Source organism: Coregonus lavaretus (assembly GCF_964263955.1).
Source record: "Coregonus lavaretus genome assembly, chromosome: 9".
Classification (NCBI taxonomy): Eukaryota; Metazoa; Chordata; class Actinopteri; order Salmoniformes; family Salmonidae; genus Coregonus; species Coregonus lavaretus.
The window spans coordinates 14,061,519-14,086,856 of record NC_139996.1 but is presented as its reverse complement, the minus strand read 5'-3'; the positions used below and the strand labels follow the sequence as shown (position 1 = coordinate 14,086,856).

Here is a 25,338-nt window from a genome sequence, read left to right as displayed (position 1 = left end):
ACAGGTGGTGCAATCAGCAGATTAACTGATGACTGACAGGTGGGACACACCAACGACCTCCAATCAGGAACGCAAAGGACACCTGTGATTAGGGCAGAAGGAGAGGAAAAACACATACAGAATACCTGTATCCGTAACACTCCCACCCTTAAAAGAGCAAACCACAATGGTTTGCGACACACGTACTATGACAACACACAAAAATTCAAAGATCAACAGCATCCTGACGGGATAACAAAAAATCCTAGATCTCTAAACACGAGACAAAGCATCTGCCAACCCTTTTGTGGCGGATCTCCAAATTATAATTTTGCACAACAAGTGCCCAACGCATAAGGCGTTGGTTCTGGTTGTACATTTGGTGGAGAAAAACTAAGGGGTTATGGTCAGTATACACTATCACTGGTAGTGCACTGGAACCAACATAGACGTCGAAGTACTGCAGAGCTAACAACAAAGCTAGGGCTTCTTGTTCAATGGTTGAATAGTTAGTTTGACATTTGTTACATTTCCGCGAAAAATAACAGACAGGATGGTCCACTCCACTCTGGTCCGGCTGCAGTAGAACAGCACCAGCACCTCTGGCACTTGCATCTACCTCCAGTTTAAACGTCTATTCAAAATCTAGCGCAGCAAGAACAGGGGTACTACATAAGAGTGCTTTAGCAGTGTTGAAAGCAGTGTGACAATCTGCAGACCATACACATTTTCTCGGCGGACTGAGCAAATCTGTTAATGGAGCAACTACCGCAGATACATTTTTACAGAAACTACGGTAGTAGCCAACCATCACTAAAAAGCGGCGTAGCTCTCTTCTATTGGTAGGTGCGGGAAATGCATTTATAGCTGAGACCTTGGCATCTACAGGCCGCACCTGACCATGGCCGACCTGTTTACCAAGATAAGTAACAGTGGCCTTCCCAAACTCGCACTTTGCTAAGTTCAGGGTGAGAGAAGCGGCTGCTAGACGTTCACACACTACCCTTAGAGTGTTAATATGATCTGACCACTCAGTAGAATAAATGACAAGATCATCAAGGTAAGCACTACAATTAGGAGCTCCAGCCAATACTGTGTTAACCAGGCGTTGGAAAGTGGCTGGTTCGTTCCGCATCCCAAATGCCATGACAGCATATTGTAGGAAGTGGTCTGGGGTCACAAAGGCAGAGATGTCGGAGGCACGTGAGGTTAACGGCACCTACCAGTAACCTTTTAGAAGATCTAGTTTGGTTTCATAAGTAGCAGCACCAACAGTGTCAATACAGTCATCCAGTCTGGGTAACGGGAACGAGTCGGGCACTGTGACAGCATTGACCTTTCGATAGTCCATACATAACATGGATGTCCCATCAGGTTTGGAAACCAGAATGCACGGAGAACTCCAAGGACTTGAACTTGGCATAGCCAGGTTATTCTCCAGCAAATACCAACTTCATCCCTCATTATCTTTCTTTTAGAGACGTTGACACGATAAGCATGTTGCTTGATAGGTGCAGCATTTCCAACATTAATGTCATGTTCTAACACATTTGTGCGTGTTGGAACATAATTAAAAAGACATGGAAAGCTGTGTAATAGCCTCACAATATAATCTGTCTGTCCATCCGTTAAATGAATCAGGCTTGACGGGAGAGACAACAGCATCTCTGAATTGGGCAATCTAGCACACTGCTGCTGAGTATTGCGCAACTCCAAACCATCTCCGTCCACATCATTAACATGACCTCCCACTACAACCGCAGCAGCAATAGAGACGGCTGTCTCGGCCAGTTTCTCTGGACTGTCTATCTGAGTGACGGGTCTGGTGTGGTATGTCTTCAACATGTTAATGTGGCACACACGAGATTGGCGTTTTCTATCAGGAGTCTGTATCACGTAATCAGTTTCACTTAGTTTCTTTTCAATTACATAAGGACCAGAGAAACGTGCTGACAATGACGTTCCTGGCATCACTGTCGGACAGTGGGGAGAGTGGGTCAAAACGGGGCAATGTGGCTGGAGCCTCGCTCTCGTCCTCAGACACCGACGGGCTTACAGGAGCAGCAGCCACATCCCCTACAGGAACAGCAGGCGGCGGTAACGCAAGCACTCGCTCGTTCAATAATGTCTCTAACACCGCTTTCCTAACTTTTGCTTTCACTAAAACCCTTGGTATGGGTACAGAAAAGTGGTCAGCCAAAGCCTGTAGATCCACTCTATGGCAATTATCAAAAACCTCCCACGTAGGGTTTTCCAAAAAGGCATCCAAATCACAAGTAGCCATCTTAAGCTAGCAACATGAGCCGACGAATACTGCACACGAAACCAGCTAGTCACAGCTGACAAGTTCAACACTGAACCAGACACTAAACCAATTTGCATGAGTGGTATGGGTATCATTGAGATAAATCCCAGACGAGCCCCCACGTTATGTTACGAACCCCTTGGCTTTAAAAGTCTAGGGTGGATGGAAAAGAAGCCCGTAACATAACTCATGCAAATTAGGCTATTGCCAAGGAACAGTGAGAACAAAATACGCCAACAACCAAATGCTACCGTCAAACACAAAACGTTTATTATAAAAACACACAGTAAATGGTTTGGGGAAAAGGGGCTGAGCTGGACCCAAGGAATGAAACAATAAAGTCAAAACCCCCTAAACTGATCTTGCCTGCCTCAAGAACTACTAAGCTTACTGCTAACCATACAAAATACAGTGGGTGGTCCGCTCAGGTCTAACTGGTGTGTTTAGACAAGGTTTCCTACGGGTAGTGTATGCCCAAGGGCGACTTGCTAAATCCCCCTTTTCCCAGGCACAAACAAACAATATAGGTACCATACGGACTAAACAATTAACGAGTGCATACACAAAAACAAGACACCACCGTATACATACTCACAAACAAAAAGAGTCTGTCAGCAAACACAACTGACTAGCTTTTAAAACAAGGGGATGTGTGATATGATTGGGTAAGAAAACAGAAACAGGTGGTGCAATCAGGAGAAATGTCCACTGATTGGTCCACCTCAGCAATCAGCAGATTAACTGATGACTGACAGGTGGGACACACCAACGACCTCCAATCAGGAACAAAAAGGACACCTGTGATTAGGGCAGGAGAGGAAAAACACAAAAACACATACACGTAACACGTAAATACAGGACTAAGATTGAATCCTACTACACCAGCTCCGACGCTCATCGGATGTGGCAGGGCTTGCAAACTATTACAGACTACAAAGGGAAGTCCAGCCGCGAGCTGCCCAGTGACACAAGCCTACCAGATGAGCTAAATGACTTCTATGCGCGCTTCGAGGCAAGCAACACTGAAGCATGCATGAGAGCACAAACTGTTCCAGACGACTGTGTGATCACGCTCGCCGTAGCCGATGTGAGTAAGAGCTTTAAACAGGTCAACATTCACAAGGCCGCAGGGCCAGACGGATTACCAGGACGTGTACTCCGAGCATGCGCTGACCAACTGGCAAGTGTCTTCACTGACATTTTCAACCTGTCCCTGGCCAAGTCTGTAATACCTACATGTTTCAAGCAGACCACCATAGTCCCTGTGCCCAAGAACACCAAGGTAACCTGCCTAAATGACTACAGACCCGTAGCACTCACATCTGTAGCCATGAAGTGCTTTGATAGGCTGGTCATGGCGCACATCAACACCATCATCCCAGAAACCCTAGACCCACTCAATTTGCATACTGCCCCAACAGATCCATAGATGACGCAATCTCTATTGCACTCAACACTGCCCTTTCCCACCTGGACAAAAGGAACACCTACGTGAGAATGCTGTTCATTGACTACTCATCACTAAATTAAGGACCTTGGGACTAAACACCTCCCTCTGCAACTGGTTCCTGGACTTCCTGATGGGCCGTCCCCAGGTGGTAAGGGTAGGCAACAACACATCTGCCACGCTGATCCTCAACACGGGGGCCCCTCAGGGGTGCGTGCTTAGTCCCCTCCTGTACTCCCTGTTCACCCATGACTGCGTGGCCAAGCACAACTCCAACACCATCATTAAGTTTGCTGATGACACAACGGTGGTAGGCCTGATAACCGAAAACTATGAGACAGCCTATAGGGAGGCAGTCAGAGACCTGGAAGTGGTGGCAAGAGAACAACCTCTCCCTCAACTTGATCAAGACAAAGAAGATGATTGTGGACTACAGGAAAAAGATGAGGACCGAGCACGCCCCCATTCTCATCGACAGGGCTGTAGTGGAGCAGGTTGAGCGCTTAAAGTTCCTTGGTGTCCACATCACCAACAAACTATCCTGGTCCAAACACACCAAGACAGTCGTGAAGAGGGCACGGCAACGCCTATTCCCCCTCAGGAGACTGAAAATATCCACAAAAAGTTCCTAACTGGTTGCATCACCGCCTGGTATAATGATATAATATGCCATTTAGCAGACGATTTTATCCAAAGCGACTTACAGACATGTGTGCATACATTTTTACGTATGGGTGGTCCCGGGGATCGAACCCACTACCCTGGCGTTACAAGCGCCATGCTATACCAATTGAGCTACAGAGGACCACAGGCGGTGTCAGAGGAAGGCCCTAAAAATTGCCAAAGACTCCAGCCACCCTCGTCATAGACTGTTCTCTCTGCTACCGCACGGCAAGCGATACCGGAGCGCCAAGTCTAGGTCCAAAAGGCTTCTTAACATCTTCTACCCCCAAGCCACAAGACTCCTGAACAGCTAATCAAATGGCTAGACTATTTGCATTTAGTAAATGTTTTTCTTAACTCACATTTTTCTTAAAACTGCATGGTGGTAAGGGCTTGTAAGTAAGCGTTTCACAGTAAGGTCTACACCTGTTGTATTCAGCGCATGTGCCAAATAAAATGTTATTTTATTTTATTTACATTCTGAGATACAAACAATACCTCAGCAGGACTTATGGGGAATCTGAATGAATGATGAGTGACTTGGAAATCATCGTCAGTGACTTTCCCGATTTATTTAACCCTATATTTGGGATATAAAGGATACATCAAGGTGGTGGATAAAGCATGTATCAACGACATGAATGAAAGAGGTGATAATGACAATAATGGTGGTGATAATGATGATGAATGTCTTGATGAAGAGGATGATAATGATGATGAATGTCTTGATGAAGAGGATGATAATGATGATGATGACAAAGGTGTATATACAGTATATACAGTGGGGAAAAAAAGTATTTAGTCAGCCACCAATTGTGCAAGTTCTCCCACTTAAAAAGATGAGAGAGGCCTGTAATTTTCATCATAGGTATACGTAAACTATGACAGACAAATTGAGAAGAAAAAAATCCAGAAAATCACATTGTAGGATTTTTAATGAATTTATTTGCAAATTATGTTGGAAAATAAGTATTTGGTCACCTACAAACAAGCAAGATTTCTGGCTCTCACAGACCTGTAACTTCTTCTTTAAGAGGCTCCTATGTCCTCCACTCGTTACCTGTATTAATGGCACCTGTTTGAACTTGTTATCAGTATAAAAGACACCTGTCCACAACCTCAAACAGTCACACTCCAAACTCCACTATGGCCAAGACTAAAGAGCTGTCAAAGGACACCAGAAACAAAATTGTAGACCTGCACCAGGCTGGGAAGACTGAATCTGCAATAGGTAAGCAGCTTGGTTTGAAGAAATCAACTGTGGGAGCAATTATTAGGAAATGTAAGACATACAAGACCACTGATAATCTCCCTCGATCTGGGGCTCCACGCAAGATCTCACCCCGTGGGGTCAAAATGATCACAAGAACGGTGAGCAAAAATCCCAGAACCACACGGGGGGACCTAGTGAATGACCTGCAGAGAGCTGGGACCAAAGTAACAAAGCCTACCATCAGTAACACACTAAGCCGCCAGGGACTCAAATCCTGCAGTGCCAGACGTGTCCCCCTGCTTAAGCCAGTACATGTCCAGGCCCGTCTGAAGTTTGCTAGAGTGCATTTGGATGATCCAGAAGAGGATTGGGGGAATGTCATATGGTCAGATGAAACCTAAATATAACTTTTTGGTAAAAACTAAACTCGTCGTGTTTGGAGGACAAAGAATGCTGAGTTGCATCCAAAGAACACCATTCCTACTGTGAAGCATGGGGGTGGAAACATCATGCTTTGGGGCTGTTTTTCTGCAAAGGGACCAGGACGACTGATCCGTGTAAAGGAAAGAATGAATGGGGCCATGTATCGTGAGATTTTGAGTGAAAACCTCCTTCCATCAGCAAGGGCATTGAAGATGAAACGTGGCTGGGTCTTTCAGCATGACAATGATCCCAAACACACCGCCCGGGCAACGAAGGAGTGGCTTCGTAAGAAGCATTTCAAGGTCCTGGAGTGGCCTAGCCTGTCTCCAGATCTCAACCCCATAGAAAATCTTTGGAGGGAGTTGAAAGTCTGTGTTGCCCAGCGACAGCCCCAAAACATCACTGCTCTAGAGGAGATCTGCATGGAGGAATGGGCCAAAATACCAGCAACAGTGTGTGAAAACCTTGTGAAGACTTACAGAAAACGTTTGACCTGTGTCATTGCCAACAAAGGGTATATAACAAAGTATTGAGAAACTTTTGTTATTGACCAAATACTTATTTTCCACCATAATTTGCAAATAAAATCATTAAAAATCCTACAATGTGATTTTCTGGATTTTTTTCCCTCATTTTATCTGTCATAGTTGACGTGTACCTATGATGAAAATTACAGGCCTCTCTCATCTTTTTAAGTGGGAGAACTTGCACAATTGGTGGCTGACTAAATACTTTTTTTCCCCACTGTATATATGCCACACAGGTGATGATGATGACTGACCTGCTGCGTCCCGTCCTTGCTGTTTGCCCCTTCTCTTCCCTTTCCCGCCGCCCACCTCTCCCCCCCGCCGTCTCTTCTTCTCCTCGCTGGCCCTTGAGCCCCGTTTGCACTTCCTGATATTACACTTCTTCCTCTGGACTGTCTCGGGGCAGGGCTCCCCTCCAAAGTTGGGCTCCAGCTTCACCATGCGTGTCCTGATGGTGTGGCCTTTACCGCAGGACTTATTACACTCGGACCACTCCGTCCACTCTGACACCATGCAGTCCATAGCTGGGGAGAGATGAGAGAGAGAGAAAAGAGACAGAAGAGAGAGAGAGAGAGAGAGGTGAATGACGTATAAGTGACTGACTGTCTGACTTATTTGTTTATTTCTTTGTTTATTCAGATCACCATTAGCTTTTACAGAAGCAGCAGATACTGTTTCTGGGTTCCACAAAAATCACAAAACATGATAAGTAACAAAACACTGATAGACAAGGATAGTCACACACATTTAAAATACAACATATACAAACAATACAACAACAAAAATAATGTGTGTTTAATCTGTTTTTTAAATGTAATTTTGCTGTTTGCTTGAGTAATTGGAGATGGGGACTATGAACTTGGGGACTATGAAGAGACCCCTGGTGGCATGTCTTGTGGGGTATGTACGGGTGTTTGAGCTGAATATTATTTGATTATGCAGACAATCTGGAATTTTTGTCACAGTAATATTGCTCATAAAAACTAGAAGAGAAGCAGTTAATCTCTCGTCAACCGTCAACCAGGAAAGACTGGCATGCATGTTGTTGATGTTAGTTCTGTATGTGCAGTTAAGGGCAAGGTGTGCTGCTCTGTTTTGAGCCAGCTGCAGCTTTGCTAGGTCTTTCTGTGCTGCACCTGTCCATATTACTGGACAGCAATCAAGATGGGACAAGACCAGAGCCTGAACAACTCGTACAGTTGATTTTTGTGTCAAAAATGCAGAACATCTTTTTATAACAGAGATACCCCTCCTCATCTTCACAACAACTTTGTCAATGTGACTTGACCATGATAATTGACCATCCAATTTTATACGTAGGAGTTTAGCTTCCTCAACTTGCTCAATGGTCACACCCTTTATGTACAATTCCAGCTGAGGTTTAGGTCTTAGAGAATGTTGTGAACCAAATACAATGCTTTTAGTTTAAGACCAGTTTATTATGAATCACCCATTCTGATACTGACTGTAACTCCTTATTTAGAATTTCAGTGAGCTCACTGGCTTTGGGTGCTGATATGTAGAGTGTGGAATCATCCGCATACATAGTCATTTTAGCTATGTGTAAGACCAGTGGCAAATCATTTGTAAAAATATAGAAGAGTAACGGCCCAAGGCAACTGCCCGGAGTGACACCGCATTGTACATATCTGATGTTAGAGAAGCTTCCATTGAAGAACACTCTCTGGGTTCTAGTGGATAAAAAACTCTCCAACCATGTGATGGCAGGTCATGTAAAGCCATAGCAAGTGAGTTTTTTTCAATAACAATTTATGATCAATAACATCAAAGGATAAACTGAAATCTAAAAATACAGCTCCAACTATCTTCTTATTATACAGTTATTTTAACTAGTCATCTGAGTCAGTGCAGTACAAATTGAGTGCCCTTCTCTATATGCATGCTGAAAGCCAGTAGTTAACCTCTACGGGATCGGTGTCACGTATACGGGACGGTTGAGCTAACGTGAGCTAATGTGATTAGCATGACTGTTGTAAGTACCAGCAAACTCTCCAGGACATAGTCATGTCTTATATGGGCAGAAAGCTTACATTCTTGTTAATCTAACTGCACTGTCCAATTTACTGTAGCTATTACAGTGAGAAAATACCATGCTATTGTTTGAGGAGAGTGTACAACAACAACAAAAAACTTATCACGGCAACTGGTTTGATACATTCACCTCTGAAGGTAAATAATGTACTTACATTCAGTAATCTTGCTCTGATTTGTCATCCTGAGGGTCCCAGAGATCAAATGTAGCATAGTTTTGTTTGATAAAATCCATTTTTATATTCAAATGTAGGATCTGGGTTCTACAGTTTGAATCCTTGGTGTCTCTGGCTCCACACCCACACCGCCCGGCCATCTAGATGTGTTAAAGTTGGTGTATAAGCTAATGCTCCATCATGTATGACATTCCTGGGAGTGTGTAAATGTACATTTTGTATTACCAATGTTCTCTATAGTTATGTACTTGAAAATGACCAATTCGGCACATTTGGGCAGACTTGATTCAAAATAGTCCAGTATCGCAATGCGTCACTGGATCAATCTGAAACTTTGCACACACTGCTGCTATCTAGTGGCCAACATCTAAATTGTGCTTAAACTGCAATATTATATTGTGGCCTTTCTCTTGCATTTCAAAGATGATGGAACAACAAAAAAAAGAGTAGAAAACACATTTTTTGTTGTTTGTATTATATTTTACCAGATCTAATGTGTTATATTCTCCTACATTAATTTCACATTTCCACAAACTTCAAAGTGTTTTCTTTCAAATGGTATAAAGAATATGCATATCCTTACTTCAGGTCCTGAGCTACAGGCAGATAGATTTGGGTAAATCATTTTAGGCGAAAATTGAAAAAAAAAAAGAGTACGATCCTTAAGAGATTAATTTGTTCTCTGAAAAATAGCATTGTATTTGGTCAAACACAATCCTCTCCATCAGTTTACTAAGAACAGGCAGCAAACTGATTGGGCGGCTTTTAGAGCCAGCAAAGGGTGCTGTGTTGAGGTGTGAATGACGGAGTCAGGCTTAGGAGGTAAAACACCAAAATCCAGAGTTTATTCAGTGTACATGAATAAAGCGCAGCAAGCGTCAAAACGAAACTAGCACAAGGGAAAAATCCACCTTGGCTACATACAAGGAAAGTGTAGCTCAACCGAGCTACTCATTCTCACAAAGAACAATCACTCACAAAGGATAAGGGGGCAGAGGGAACACTTATACACAGACTAATGAGGGAATGAGTACCAGGTGTGTGTGATTGACAAGACAAGACAAGACAAGACAAATGGAGTGATGATAAATGGAGTGGTAGTGGCTAGTAAGCCGGTGACGACGAACGCCGAAACCTGCCCGAGCAAGGAGGAGGGGCAGCCTCGGCTGAATTCGTGACAGGTGCTTTACTATTTTTAGGCAGTGGAATTACTTTAGCTTCCTTCCACGCCTGTGGACACACACTCCTTTAGGCTTTGGTTATAGATATAGCAAATAGGGGTGGCAATACAGTCTGCTACCATTCTCAATAGTTTCCCATCAAGGTTGTCTTTACCTGGTGGCTTGGCTTATCACCGCTGACCAAATTTAAAACAGCAATCCTTCTCTTTCAATATTATACTTTTTTTTTCTCACAAAAATATGATGGTTCACTGTTCAATGTTGTCATTTCACTTCTGAGTTTTTCCACTTTACTATTGAAATAGTCATTGAAATGATTGGCAATATCGAAAGGTTTTGTTATAAATGACCCATCAACTTCAATGAACGCTGGAGATTAATTGGGTTTTCTGCCCATTATATAATTTAAGGTACTCAATACTTTTCCCATAGTTTTTTATGTCATTTATCTTTGTTTGGTAATATAATTTCCTCTTTTTGTTAAGTTTAGTCACAAAATGTCTCAATTTACAGTATGTCAACCAATCAGCTGAGCAGCCTGACTTGTTTGCCACCTCTTTTGCATCATTTCTTTAAACCATACAATTGTTTTACTCATCATCAATCCCGGGGGCTCAAACAGTTCTCACAGTTAGTTTCTTAACAGGTGCATGCTTATGTAAGGTTCTGTATTTATTTTCTTATTCAACCTTGCGTTCTTGAACGTAGCCCTGTTTCTTTGTGTTCTTGAACGTAGCCCTGTCTTTCATTTTTGTTCATTGATATCACCTGTGTTTGTTACTCACCTGGTCTCATTAGCTCCTTATTTAGTTCAGTTCATTCTGTTTGTGCGTTGTGAGGTATAGTTCGTTTTGACTCTACTAAGCCTTTTCCTAGCTCGTTTGTGAGAACCAGTTATAGCCTTCAGTCCTAGTTTTTGATTCTCCTGCCTGTTTGCCTACCTGTGTATGACCATTGCCTGCCTGTGACCACGATTCCTGCGTTTTGCGAAGGCGAAATAAACACCTGCCATGCTCTGTGTGTGAATCTACACCTTTTTCTCCCTGAGTATTCATTACAGCTTGTCAACAATTGGCATGAATAATTTTACAAATACTTCCAGTGCTGCATCTGGATACACTTCCTCATACACATCAGATCAACATAAATGTTTTACATCTTCAACATAAGAGTCTAGAGAGAACATTTTGTATGATCTCTTATAAATTACTTTAGGCCCAACCTTCGGCACTTCCTTGTCATTGCCACAATGTTATGGTCACTACAGCCAATGGAAACTGATATTGCTTTAGAGCAAAGCTCTGCATCATTAGTGAAGATATGATCAATACAAGTGGATGTCACAGATCCAACACTATTGGTATGCACTCTAATTGGTTGAGTGATAAGCTGGGTCATATTACAGGCATTAGTCACAGAAGCGTCCTCTTGAGAGGACAGCTATTTGCTAACCAGCTAATGTTTTGGTCACCCAGAAAACACACATTATCAAGCATTACACACATATTATCCAAATACTGACTGTTAGCACTTGGTGGCCTGTAGCGCACCCCAAAAGAAGAGGCTTTAGATGAGGCAGGTGAACTTGCAACCACTTCAATAACATTCTACATGAGATCCTCTCTAAGCATTACAGGAATATGGCTCTGAACATATACAGCAACACCTCCCCCATATGCATTCCTGTCTTTTCTGTAGATGTTATATCCCTGTATTGCTACTGCTGTATCGTCAAATGAATTATCTAAGTGAGTTTCAGAGATGGCCAGTATATGAATGTTATCCGATGTTAGCAAGTTATTGATTTCATGAACCTTATTTATAAGGCTACATATATTAATATGGGCTATTCTTAGCCCTTTCCTTGGTAGCTTATCGGAAATATAATAATGTAATAAAATAATAAATATGTGTGCGATGTTGGCCTGAAGCTACTGACCCTGAGGCTTTCTCATTCCTCCCAGGCTTTTGTGAGGAAGCATGGACAATGAGCATGTCGTAGGGGATGTAAGCAATGTTCCCATGCTCTCTGGCAGCTTTCATAGGTGGGATAAGTTCATTCCGCCTATGGCGCAAAGCTTCAGAGAAGTCCTCTTTGAGGAAGATGTTGGTTCCTCTCAAGTTCTTGGCTCTCTATAGAACAGCCATCTTGTCCTTAAACCTCTGGAACTTGACCACTATCGGCCTGGGTCTGTCACCTGGGCTGGTTACATGTTTTCCAGACCTGCGGGCACACTCCACCTAAATCTTCGTATGATCCATCTACAGCTTTTTTGGTGATAATTTTTCTTACTTTCTCCTCAGACTCGGCCCAGTTCTCATGTGAAGACTCTGGTATGCCATCCACAACTAAATTATTCCTCCTGGATTGTCCCTCTAGATAGTCATTTTTCCCAGTTAATAATGATTCACACAGTGCTGATGTCATCTCGAGAGGGCTTATAGTTTGTTGTCATCTTGCTGCAAGTCTCTTTCAGGACATCCACCTCTCCCTGGGAGAACTACAAACTGTTCTTAAGGTCCTGGACCTCTCTGGTCAGATCGTCCATTTGTTTGTTAGTTGAGTCCATCAGTATTTGGACAAAGCTCTTGAAGCTATTTTCCTGTTATTGTAACAACTGCTTATATATCCTTTTTGTTTGTTTAAAAGATCCTTCACCTGTGATAGAGAAACACTGTATTTTCCATTACTCCCACTGTCACGTTCGTTGAAGGACGGGCGCAGCGTGATATACGTACATGTTTATTAAATTATAAACACAACGACAAAACAACAAACAAAATGTGAAGTCCAAGGTAGCACACACAACATACCTTACACGGAACAAGATCCCACAACCCACTAGTGCCAATAGGCTGCCTAAGTATGATCCCGAATCAGAGACAACGAGCTACAGCTGCCTCTGATTGGGAACCACACTGGCCAACATAGATCTACACATAATAGATCGAAACATAGAAAACACACAACAAAGAATATACACACCCTGACACCAACATTTAAGCGTCCCCTGAGTCAGGGCGTGACAGTACCCCTCCCCAAAGGTGCGGACTCCGACCGCACAACATAAACATAACAGGGTAGGGGCCGGGTGGGCATTCCGCCTCGGAGGCGGAAACCGGTTCGGGGCGTGACGACCTCTCACTCTCCGCCTCCCTGTTGCGCCCCTGGTCTGGTCTGGACCTCGGCGCGCTACTTCCCCTCTCCTTCCTCCCACGATACGCCAGGCCCTGTCTGGACCCTGGTGTGGGAGACCCCGAACCTGGAGAGGGGCTGACGTCATAGTCTGGACTGGAGCCGCTGACCGAAGCTGGACTGGGCACCGGTGGAGCGGACTGCTCTGGCTCCGGAGTGGAGCCGCTGACCGGAGCTGGACTGGACCCCGGTGGAGCGGACTGCTCTGGCTCCGGAGTGGCGCAGCTGACCGGAGCTGGATCAGGCACTGGTGGAGCGGACTGCTCTGGCTCCGGAGTGGAGCAGCTGACCGGAGCTGGATCAGGCACCGGTGGAGCGGACTGCTCTGGCTCCGTAGTGGAACAGCTGACCGGCACTGGATCAGGCACCGGTGGAGCGGACTGCTCTGGCTCCGGAGTGGAGCAGCTGACCGGTGCCGGACCAGGCACCGGTGGAACGGGCACGGGCCGTGCCGGACTGGACAAACGCACCACTGGCTTGGTGCGAGGGACAGGAATGGGCCGGGCCGGACTGGCGACGTGCACCACTGGCTTGGTGCGAGGAGCAGGAACAGGCCGGGCCGGACTGGCGACGCGCATCACTGGCTTGGTGCAAGGAGCAGGAACAGGCCGGGCCGGGCTGGCGACACGCACCACTGGCTTGGTGCGAGGAGCAGGAACAGGCCGGGCTGGGCTGGCGACGCGCACCACTGGCTTGGTGCGAGGAGCAGGAACAGGCCGGGCCGGGCTGGCGACGCGCACCACTGGCTTGGTGCGAGGAGCAGGAACAGGCCGGGCTGGACTGTGGAGGCGGACTGGAGGTCTAGAGCGGAGAGCTGGCACAACCCGTCCTGGCTGGCTGCCCACTTTCGCACTACACGTGCGGGGTGCTGGCACAGGACGCACTGGGCAGTGCACGCGCACTGGCGATACAGTTTGTAGAATTGGCGCAGGATATGCGGGACCGAGGAGGCGTACTGGAGACCAGGAGCGTTGAGCCGGCACACCCCGTCCTGGCTGGATGCCCATCTTCGCACGGCACGTGCGTGGTGCAAGCACAGGACGTACAGGACTGTGCCGGCGCACTGGCGACACAGTACGTAGCTCCGCATAACACGGAGCCTGCCCAGTCATACGCTTCCTCGCGTGAGTACGGGGAGTTGGCTCTGCTCTGACACTAGGCTCCGCCAACCACCCCGTGTGCCCCCCCAAAAAAAAAATTCTTGGGGCTTCCTCCTCGACCGGCCTCCTCCGTGTTGCCGTTGCACCTCTCCTGCCTGGGCATCTACCTTAGCCCATGGTCCTCTCCCCGCAAATATCTCTTCCCATTACCACAAATTGCCCACCTGTGACATGGCTATTCACTCCGCCTGGGCACGCTGCTTGGTCCTCGTTTGGTGGGATCTTCTGTCACGTTCGTTGAAGGACGGGTCAGACCAAGGCGCAGCGTGATATACGTACATGTTTATTAAATTATAAACACAATGACAAAACAACAAACGAAACGTGAAGTCCAAGGTAGCACACACAACATACCTTACACGGAACAAGATCCCACAACCCACTAGTGCCAATAGGCTGCCTAAGTATGATCCCCAATCAGAGACAACGAGCTATAGCTGCTCTGATTGGGAACCACACCGGCCAACATAGATCTACACATAATAGATAGAAACATAGAAAACACACAACAAAGAATATACACACCCTGACTCAACATTTAAGCGTCCCCTGAGTCAGGGCGTGACACCCACCATTGGCTTTGGATGCCATGGTAGCAACATAGGCTAATGCTGGTACTCCACGCAGTTCCAGACAGGGCAGGTCCCAGGGCAGATTTAAACAGCAATCTGTAAGTGTTTTATTTTTGCAAGTCAACCCTTGTTAAAATACCCTCAGGCACATTGTTCAGATGGGGACTGGTATGGTTTTCTTTTACAACCAGAGGAACACTACTGTCCAGTCGTGTGGTCAGGTACCACAAAGAGGGACTTAGGAAAATTACAATTGGCTCAGAACAGGGCACCATGGCTGGCCCAAAATGTACACGGAGAGCTAACATTAATAATATGCATGTCAATCTCTCATGCTGAAAGAGGAGAGATTCACTTCATCACTACTTGTTTTTGTAAGAAGCATTGATATGCTGAATGCACCGAGCTGCCTGTTAAAACTACTAGCACACAGCTCGGACACCCATGCATACCTCATAAGACATGCCACCAGAGGTCTCTTCACAATCCCCAAGTCCAGAACAGACTATGTGAGGCACACAGTACTACGTAGAGCAATGGCTACATGGAACTATTCCACATCAGGTAACTGATGCAAGAAATATAATCAGATTTAAAAAACTGATAAAAATACACCTTATGGAACGGTGGGGACTTTGAAGAGACACACACACACAGGCACAGACACATGCATGCACATGCTAACACACGCACTCTACACACATGTACACATGGATTTTGTATTGTAGATATGTGGTAGTGGAGTAGTGGCCTGAGGGCACACACTTAATGTGTTGTGAAAAGTGTTATGAAATGTAATGTCATGTAATACTTTTAATTGTATATAACTGCCTTAATGTTGCTGGACCCCAGGAAGAGTAGCTGCTGCCTTGGCAACAGCCAATGGGGATCCCTAATAAATACAAATACAAAGAAAAGCTATGTTTATTGATAAGGACTAAATTGTCATCTTTCCATATGCTATATCAGTCTGGCTGAAAACCAGAAAACTATTTCTCATTTCAACAATCCTTTCCATAATCCATTTTCACATTTGACTGCATCCTTCAGGGAATAATACGATTGTGTATTTTTGCAGAACATTTGTTATTACTTTGCAAGGAACAATTGTATATTTTTGCGGAACATTTGCTTTTACTTTGCAAGGAACCCAATTAGAATATCAATCAGGGATCTCCGCTTCAAATGTCAAAGTACAAGTTCAGAGTTAATGCAAAAAAAAGGAGACAGAAGAAGTCAAATCCTCTGTGAGTCTGATTTCCACTACGTCTGCCTGTGATCAAATGATAAGCCTCAACACCTTTTGACAACACACAGGCCAGAGTTTTGCAGAGTTGGGTTGTGTGGGATTCATTTATATAATTGTCAGTTTGTACTTGTGTGTTTACACTGTAGTAACAGAAGTCTACATACTGTATGTACGTGACAGTGCTAGCCTGGTCCCAGTTCTGATTGTGCTGTATAGTCAGCTCCTGTGGTCATTGTTATGCCAAACAAACCATAGGGACTCTACTTTAACAAACCTAACGCAATAGTAAATCTAAGCGTTATAGGTCCAGGGGTGTGTAAAATATTTGTGCTATTTTCACAGCCGTTATTATGAGCACAATAGCTGGCTGTGGCGCGGAAGGGCTGTGTTTTAATGAATAAACCAAGCCCACAATGTCAGGTCTGGAGTGTGAAGTCACGACATAGCAATGCCAAAAGCAATGGTCTGCCCTAGAAAGCCTATGTAAATTGTGATCGCCAGAACGGCCAAACCCCCCCAAAAATGGACTTCCGTTTTGGCCTCAAAAATGCGTTTATTATGATCAAGTTCGATCCCCACTGTGAATTATTTTAAAGTTCGCTACAAAGTGATCCATTCTGACTACTACATTTGTCATCATAGGCCCATGTGCTGACACAGACCAATCACGGGCCGGCAGGCTACGAGGAGGCTTGGGCCCGGTTGGTTGACTCTCTCAGGCAGGACGAAAATGACTAAATCGCCCATGATCCTTTACTAGTTACGGCCACTTTCACGGCCGCTATTTTTTGGTGCCATTCAGCCCAGATTCAGCCACATTCAGCAACGCGCTTCAAATTAAAATACTTCCAGCTTCATGTGCCATTGGGAGTTTTCCATAGGAATACGTGGATGACGTCAGTGCTTTCGCTTCTGGTTTTAATTCCGTGTTCAAAAGAACTGGGAACTGGGAACTCGGAAATCTCTGACTTCCGACTTCATTGCGTTCAAAATAATTGGGAAAAATAGATTTGAACGGTCATCCAACTCGGAATTCCAACACGGGAACTCGGGCCTCTTTCTAGAGCTCTGACTTTCCCACCTGAATAACAATGATGTCATGATTTGATCTCGTATTTTTCAGAGTTCCCAGTTGTTTTAAATGCCGCATAATGTCTATGGAATAAACAAGTTCTAGGTGTGACGAGGGCTTGCCCACTCACTGGCCAATCAAGGCGTTCCAAGGCTTAATACTGCATGCTTGTGTCTCAAGTTCTGTTGGTTATTGACAGTCTTTTCATTTTCATCAACTCCAATTTGGCTGGGGGAATGGAATATTCTCGTCCATTGTGGATTGATCCTACAGTTTATTAAATAGCAGAGGCTGCTACAGTAACGAGTGATAGCAAGAATAAAAACCTATTTGGGGAGTGTTCACAGTCAACACTGTTGTACAGGGGCGGTGTGTTCATTAGGGCGATATGGGCGACGCACTGCCAAACGGGAAAAGGAAGGGATTTTTTTTCTAATCAATTATATCACGGCAACAGTAGTTATCAGTGTTCTAATCTAGACGTCTGATCTGCCACTAAATGTCCAATCAGGCTAAAGTCGTGCTTCAAATGGCCCCGCCCCTTTTGGGTCGATTTCAGCCAGGTTGAAAATCGCCCCAGAAGTCTCTCATAGACGCTCATGTAAAATCTATTTTTTTCAAATATCAGAGCTTTCAATACAATCTCTATGGGTTTCTGAGGGCTTGCACTTACGCGCTTTCGTCATACGTAACATAACCATGAACGTAACTAAGAAAAGAGCGGGTAGCAGCGTCAATCAATTCACGTACTACTATCAAGATGGCAGCGTTCAGTGCAACTCGATTGTCTCTTTAAAAGAAGTTCACATCAAAGACCATTCAAAACGAGCTACTGGAGTGTATGCTAGCGGTCATGAGGGAACATATTGTGGAGGAGGTGAAGTCGGCGAACTTCGTAGCTATCCAAGCTGACAAGACCACGGACGTTTCTCTGCTTGTGCTGAGGTACATAGATAGCAACGACAAAGTGCAGGAGCGCTTTTTTGAGTTCCTTCCCATCTCAGAATCAACCTCAGTCTCAATCGCCAGTGTGCTTTTGGAGAGACTGAACGGTCTTTTTGCCGAGGACGAGAAAGTCAAACTGTGGTGCACTGGCACTGTACCAGGTTCTCATGAGCTACAACCTCCAGGAGACGTTCTCTGAGACTGTGACTCTGTTGAACATCCTCATAACTACTCCCATGACAACAGCTGAAGCTGAGAGATGTTTCTCAACTTTGACACGAGTTAAGACATTCCTGCCAAATTCAATGGGCCAGGAACGTCTGAATGCACTGGCCATGCTTTCCATGGAGAGGGAACTAGTCCTCAGCATGCCTGATTTCAATGAGAAAGTCATTGACCGCTTTGCTGCATTGAAAGAGAGAAGAGAACAGTTTCAGTACAAGTAATGTAGCCTCTCTCTCTCTTTGTCCCTCCCTGTCTGTCTCTTTAACACACACACGCCCAAATCAGTTCACAGTTGAAGTTGTTTAAAATAGTTATTTTTCATTTTAAAAAAAGTAAAAAAAAAATAATAATCTGTTCATGTTCATTTTTACAAATCTATACAATTGGCCAGAATATGGTTGTTCATATTTACAAATCTATACAATTGGCCAGAATATGGTTGTTCATTTTTACAAAGCCATACAGATAGCTGTGTTTACCTTTTCTAGAAATTATTTTCAAATTCTGTTTTCAGGCAAAATGTATATCACTGTTCATTTTCACAAATCTATACAAGAGGGCAGAATATGGAAGTCTATAAAAATTTCTTATTACCAATAACTTGCATCAATGTTTTCAGTAGCCTCTATCAAAAGCTCCTGCTTGCTTGTTGTGAATTATGCTCAGGTGCACATATTTCCAATTCAACCATGAGGCAAAAAATGTGGTAAAAGCTCTTGTTGATCCTGCAATCTGAACAAATACCAAGATGCTGTATTTTCAGCTGATATTTCATTTGTTTATGGAAATGCATATTGTTTATGCAGTGTTGAGGAATGTGAAAGAACACCCTTGATTATTTTTACTGTGATAACTTATTTTGCTTTTGTAAGCCAACACATTTGAGATCAGTCAATAAATGCTTCTGGCATTGACTTATATGCTGCCCCTGTCTTCATGTTGTTGCTGGACATATCTTTTTTAAAATGTGTGTAGGTCACCTAAATCATCAGAAAAATTGCCCCCCCTGAGAATTTTTTCAGGAGCCGCCACTGCTGTTGTAATTGGCTTCAATGAGTAGCCTCTAGGCCTTTACACATCGCACTTCTCCTCAAATAAAAAATACTAGGCTCCCGTAAATTGTATTGTGTGTGTGAGGCACGTTCTCAATAAAATAGCCTAGGCATACCGTTGGCGTTATAGGACAGAACATTTTGAATAGCCTATGTTTGGAGGAGCGTGTCTTTGGTAACTGGACAAGAGGCGCTCTTTGGAAATGGGGATGGATACAAGCCGAATGGAGCACTGCAGGTAGGCATATGTGAATTGTGAATAATGCAAAAACCTCACGAGTAGACCATTTAGAAACCTTTTATGGATAGGCTACTTGTGCATGGCCAGGATAAGAAAGATACCAGACACATTGCTGTTGAACCAGCTTTAGTTATAGTAGGGTAAGGGTTTTTTAATCAAACAAAACGGAAAACAAGCAATTGTTACAGGAAAATAACTTAAATGTTTCTAAATATGAGTGTCACCAGATTATCTCATCTCTCGTTCCATGATGGGTATATAGCCTATATGGAGGGTTTTTTACACACATCCAAAATAATAACAGGAGCTGGCTAAAATAATGTAATGGCCTACATAGATAAAAAGGAGATGGAGATGGCTGCCGTTTTACGGGCTCCTAACCAATTGTGCTATTGTGTGTGTTTTGTACATAATGTTTCTGCCACCGTCTCTTATGACTGAAAAAAGCTTCTGGATATCAGGACAGCGATTACTCACCTCGTACTGGACGAAGATTTTTTCTTTAACGAGTCGGACGCAAAGGATTTTCTTCAGACACCAGACATGGTCCAAATCCCCGTCATTCGCGTGAGAAAGAGACAGATATATCGGGGACGTAGGTCGGGGTGCCTCGTAAGGATCCGACGGCGAGTGCGTAATCTGCCTCTACCATCAGTCCTATTAGCCAACGTACAATCATTGGATAACACAATAGACAAACTAAGATCATGGATATCCTACCAACAGGAAATTAAAAACTGTAATATCTTATGTTTCACCGAGGTGTGGCTGAATGACGACTTGGATAACATACAGCTGGCAGGATATAAGCTGCATCGGCAAGATAGAACAGCTGCCTCCGGTAAGATAAATAATAATAATAATATGCCATTTAGCAGACGCTTTTATCCAAAGCGACTTACAGTCATGCGTGCATACATTTTTTTTGTGTATGGGTGGTCCCGGGGATCGAACCCACTACCTTGGCGTTACAAGCGCCGTGCTCTACCAGCTGAGCTACAGAGGACCACAGGTGGCAGATAAGGGGTGGCAGTCTGTGTATATTTGTAAATAACAGCTGGTGCACCAAATCTAATATTAAGGAAGTCTTGCGGTTTTGCTCCCTGAGGTAGAGTATCTCATGATAAGCTGTAGACCACACTATTTACCAAGATAGTTTTCATCTATGTTTTTCGTAGGTGTCTATTTACCACCACAAACCGATGCTGGCACTAAGACCGCACTCAATGAGCTGCATAAGGCCATAAGCAAACAGGAAAACATTCATCCAGAGGCGGCACTCCTAGTGGCCGGGGACTTTAATGCAGGCAAACTTAAATCCTCATTTCTACCAGCATGTCATATGTGCAACCAGAGGAAAAAATACTCTAGACCACCTTTACTCCACACAAAGAGACATGTACAAAGCTCTCCCTCGCCCTCCATTTGGCAAATCTGACCATAACTCTATCCTCCTGATTCCTGCTTACAAGCAAAAACTAAAGCAGGAAGCACTAGTGACTCGGTCAATAAAGAAGTGGTCAGATGACGCAGATGCTAAGCTACAGGACTGTTTGGCTAGCACAGACTGGAATATGTTCCGGGATTCTTCCGATGGCATTGAGGAGTACACCACATCAGTCACCGGCTTCATTAATAAGTGCATTGATGACGTCATCCCCACAGTGACCGTACATACATACCCCAACCAGAAGCCATCGTTTACAGGCAACATCCGCACTGAGCTAAAGGGTAGAGCTGCTGCTTTCAAGGAGAGGGACTCTAACCCGGACGCTATAAGAAATCCCGCTATGCCCTCAGATGAACCATCAAACAGGCAAAGCGTCAATACAGGACTAGGATTGAATCGTACTACACCGGCTCCGCCGATTGTCGGATGTGGCAGGGCTTGCAAACTATTACAGACTACAAAGGGAAGCACAGCCGCGAGCTGCCCAGTGACACAAGCCTACCAGACGAGCTAAATTACTTCTATGCTCGCTTCGAGGCAAGCAACACTGAAGCATGCATGAGAGCATCAGCTGTTCTGGACGACTGTGTGATCACGCTCTCCATAGCTGATGTGAGTAGGACCTTTAAACAGGTCAACATTCACAAGGCCGCAGGGCCAGACGGATTACCAGGATGTGTACTCCGAGCATGCGCTGACCAACTGGCGAGTGTCTTCACTGACATTTTCAACCTGTACCTGACTGAGTCTGTAATACCAACATGTTTCAAGCAGACCATCATAGTCCCTGTGCCCAAGAACACTAAGGTAACCTGCCTATATGACTACCGACCTGAAGTGCTTTAAAAGGCTGGTCATGGCTCACATCAACAACATTATCCCAGAAACCCTAGAACCACCCTAAGTTGCATACCGCCCCAACAGATCCACAGATGATGCAATCTCTATTGCACTCCACACTGCCCTTTCCCACCTGGACAAAAGAAACACCTACAGTTGAAGTCGGAAGTTTACATACACTTAGGTTGGAGTCATTAAAACTCGTTTTTCAACCACTCCACAAATTTCTTGTTAACAAACTATAGTTTTGGCAAGTCGGTTAGGACTTTGTGCATGACACAAGTAATTTTTCCAACAATTGTTTACAGACAGATTATTTCACTTATAATTCACTGTATCACAATTCCAGTGGGTCAGAAGTTTACATACACTAAGTTGACTGTGCCTTTAAACAGCTTGGAAAATTCCAGAAAATTATGTCATGGGTTTCAAAGCTTCTGATAGGCTAATTTACATAATTTGAGTCAATTGGAGGTGTACCTGTGGATGTACACTGCTCAAAAAAATAAAGGGAACACTTAAACAATACATCCTAGATCTGAATGAATGAAATAATCTTATTAAATACTTTTTTCTTTACATAGTTGAATGTGCTGACAACAAAATCACACAAAAATTATCAATGGAAATCAAATTTATCAACCCATGGAGGTCTGGATTTGGAGTCACCCTCAAAATTAAAGTGGAAAACCACACTACAGGCTGATCCAACATTGATGTAATGTCCTTAAAAGAAGTCAAAATGAGGCTCAGTAGTGTGTGTGGCCTCCAAGTGCCTGTATGACCTCCCTACAACGCCTGGGCATGCTCCTGATGAGGTGGCGGATGGTCTCCTGAGGGATCTCCTCCCAGACCTGGACTAAAGCATCCGGCAACTCCTGGACAGTCTGTGGTGCAACGTGGCGTTGGTGGATGGAGCGAGACATGATGTCCCAGATGTGCTCAATTGGATTCAGGTCTGGGGAATGGGCGGGCCAGTCCATAGCATCAATGCCTTCCTCTTGCAGGAACTGCTGACACACTCCAGCCACATGAGGTCTAGCATTGTCTTGCATTAGGAGGAACCCAGGGCCAACCGCACCAGCATATGGTCTCACAAGGGGTCTGAGGATCTCATCTCGGTACCTAATGGCAGTCAGGATACCTCTGGCGAGCACATGGAGGGCTGTGCGGCCCCCCAAATAAATGCCACCCCACACCATGACTGACCCACCGCCAAACCGGTCATGCTGGAGGATGTGGCAGGCAGCAGAACGTTCTCCATGGCGTCTCCAGACTCTGTCCCGTCTGTCACATGTGCTCAGTGTGAACCTGCTTTCATCTGTGAAGAGCACAGGGCGCCAGTGGCGAATTTGCCAATCTTGGTGTTCTCTGGCAAATGCCAAACGTCCTGCACGGTGTTGGGCTGTAAACACAACCCCCACCTGTGGACGTCGTGCCCTCATACCACCCTCATGGAGTCTGTTTCTGACCGTTTGAGCAGACACATGCACATTTGTGGCCTGCTGGAGGTCATTTTGCAGGGCTCTGGCAGTGCTCCTCCTGCTCCTCCTTGCACAAAGGCAGAGGTAGCGGTCCTGCTGCTGGGTTGTTGCCCTCCTACGGCCTCCTCCACGTCTCCTGATGTACTGGCCTGTCTCCTGGTAGCGCCTCCATGCTCTGGACACTACGCTGACAGACACAGCAAACCTTCTTGCCACAGCTCGCATTGATGTGCCATCCTGGATGAGCTGCACTACCTGAGCCACTTGTGTGGGTTGTAGACTCCGTCTCATGCTACCACTAGGGTGAAAGCACCGCCAGCATTCAAAAGTGACCAAAACATCAGCCAGGAAGCATAGGAACTGAAGTGGTCTGTGGTCACCACCTGCTGAACCACTTCTTTATTGGGGGTGTCTTGCTAATTGCCTATAATTTCCACCTGTTGTCTATTCCATTTGCACAACAGCATGTGACATTTATTGTCAATCAGTGTTGCTTCCTAAGTGGACAGTTTGATTTCACAGAAGTGTGATTGACTTGGAGTTACATTGTGTTGTTTAAGTGTTCCCTTTATTTTTTTGAGCAGTGTATTTCAAGGCCTACCTTCAAACTCAGTCCTCTTTGCTTGACATCAAGGGAAAATCAAAATAAATCAGCCAAGACCTCAGAAAAAAAATTGTAGACCTCCACAAGTCTGGTTCTTCCTTGGGAGCAATTTCCAAATGGCTGAAGGTACCACGTTCATCTGTACAAACAATAATACACAAGTATAAACACCATGGGACTACGCAGCCATCATACCGCTCAGGAAGGAGACGCGTTCTGTCTCCTAGAGATTAACGTACTTTGGTGCGAAAAGTGCAAATTGATCCCAGAACAGCAAAGGACCTTGTGAAGATGCTGGAGGAAACAGGTACAAAAGTATCTATATCCACATTAAAATGAGTCCTATATCGACATAACCTTAAAGGCTGCTAAGCAAGGAAGAAGCCACTGCTCCAAAACCGCCATAAAAAAGCCAGACTACGGTTTGCAACTGCACATGGGGACAAAGATCTTACTTTTTGGAGAAATGTCGTCTGGTCTGATTAAACAAAAATAGGACTGTTTGGCCATAATGACCATCATTATGTTTGGAGGAAAAACGGGGGAGCTTGCAAGCCGAAGAACACCATCCCAACCGTGAAGCACGGGGTTGGCAGCATCATGCTGTGGGGGTGCTTTGCTGCAGGAGGGACTGGTGCACTTCACAAAATAGATGGCATCATGAGGAAGGTAAATTATGTGCATATATTGAAGCGACATCTCAAGACATCAGTCAGGAAGTTAAAGCTTGGTCGCAAATGGGTCTTCCAAATGGACAATGACCCCAAGCATTCTTCCAAAGTTGTGGCAAAATGGCTTAAGGACAACAAAGTCAAGGTATTGGAGTGGCCATCAAAAAGCCCTGACCTCAATCCTATAGAAAATGTGTGGGCAGAACTGAAAAAGCGTGTTCAATCAAGGAGGCCTACAAACCTGACTCAGTTACACCAGCTCTGTCAGGAGGAATGGACAAAAATTCACCCAACTTATTGTGGGAATTTTGTGGAAGGCTACCCAAAACGTTTGACCCAAGTTAAACAATTTAAATGCAATGCTACCAAATGTTAATTGAGTGTATGTAAACTTCAGACCCACTGGGAATGTGATGAAAGAAATAAAAGCTGAAATAAATCATTCTCTCTACTATTATTCTGACATTTCACATTCTAAAATAAAGTGGTGATCCTAACTGACCTAAGACAGGGAATATTTTACTAGGATTAAATGTCAGGAATTGTGAAAAACTGAGTTTAAATGTATTTGGCTAAGGTGTATGTAAACTTCCGACTTCAACTGTACATGA

General features: G+C 44.6%; 1 protein-coding gene across 1 annotated transcript in view; it reads right to left on the bottom strand.

Annotated features, from left to right (window-relative positions):
• The window catches only part of spon1b (spondin 1b), a 107,784-nt gene that overhangs the window by 3,165 nt on the left and 79,281 nt on the right, over positions 1 to 25,338 (bottom strand). Inside the window, exon 15 of the mRNA XM_084168953.1 lies at positions 6,812 to 7,081. Within this exon, the coding sequence (XP_084025079.1) occupies positions 6,812 to 7,081 (270 nt within the window). The remainder of the gene's footprint in view (positions 1 to 6,811; positions 7,082 to 25,338) is intronic.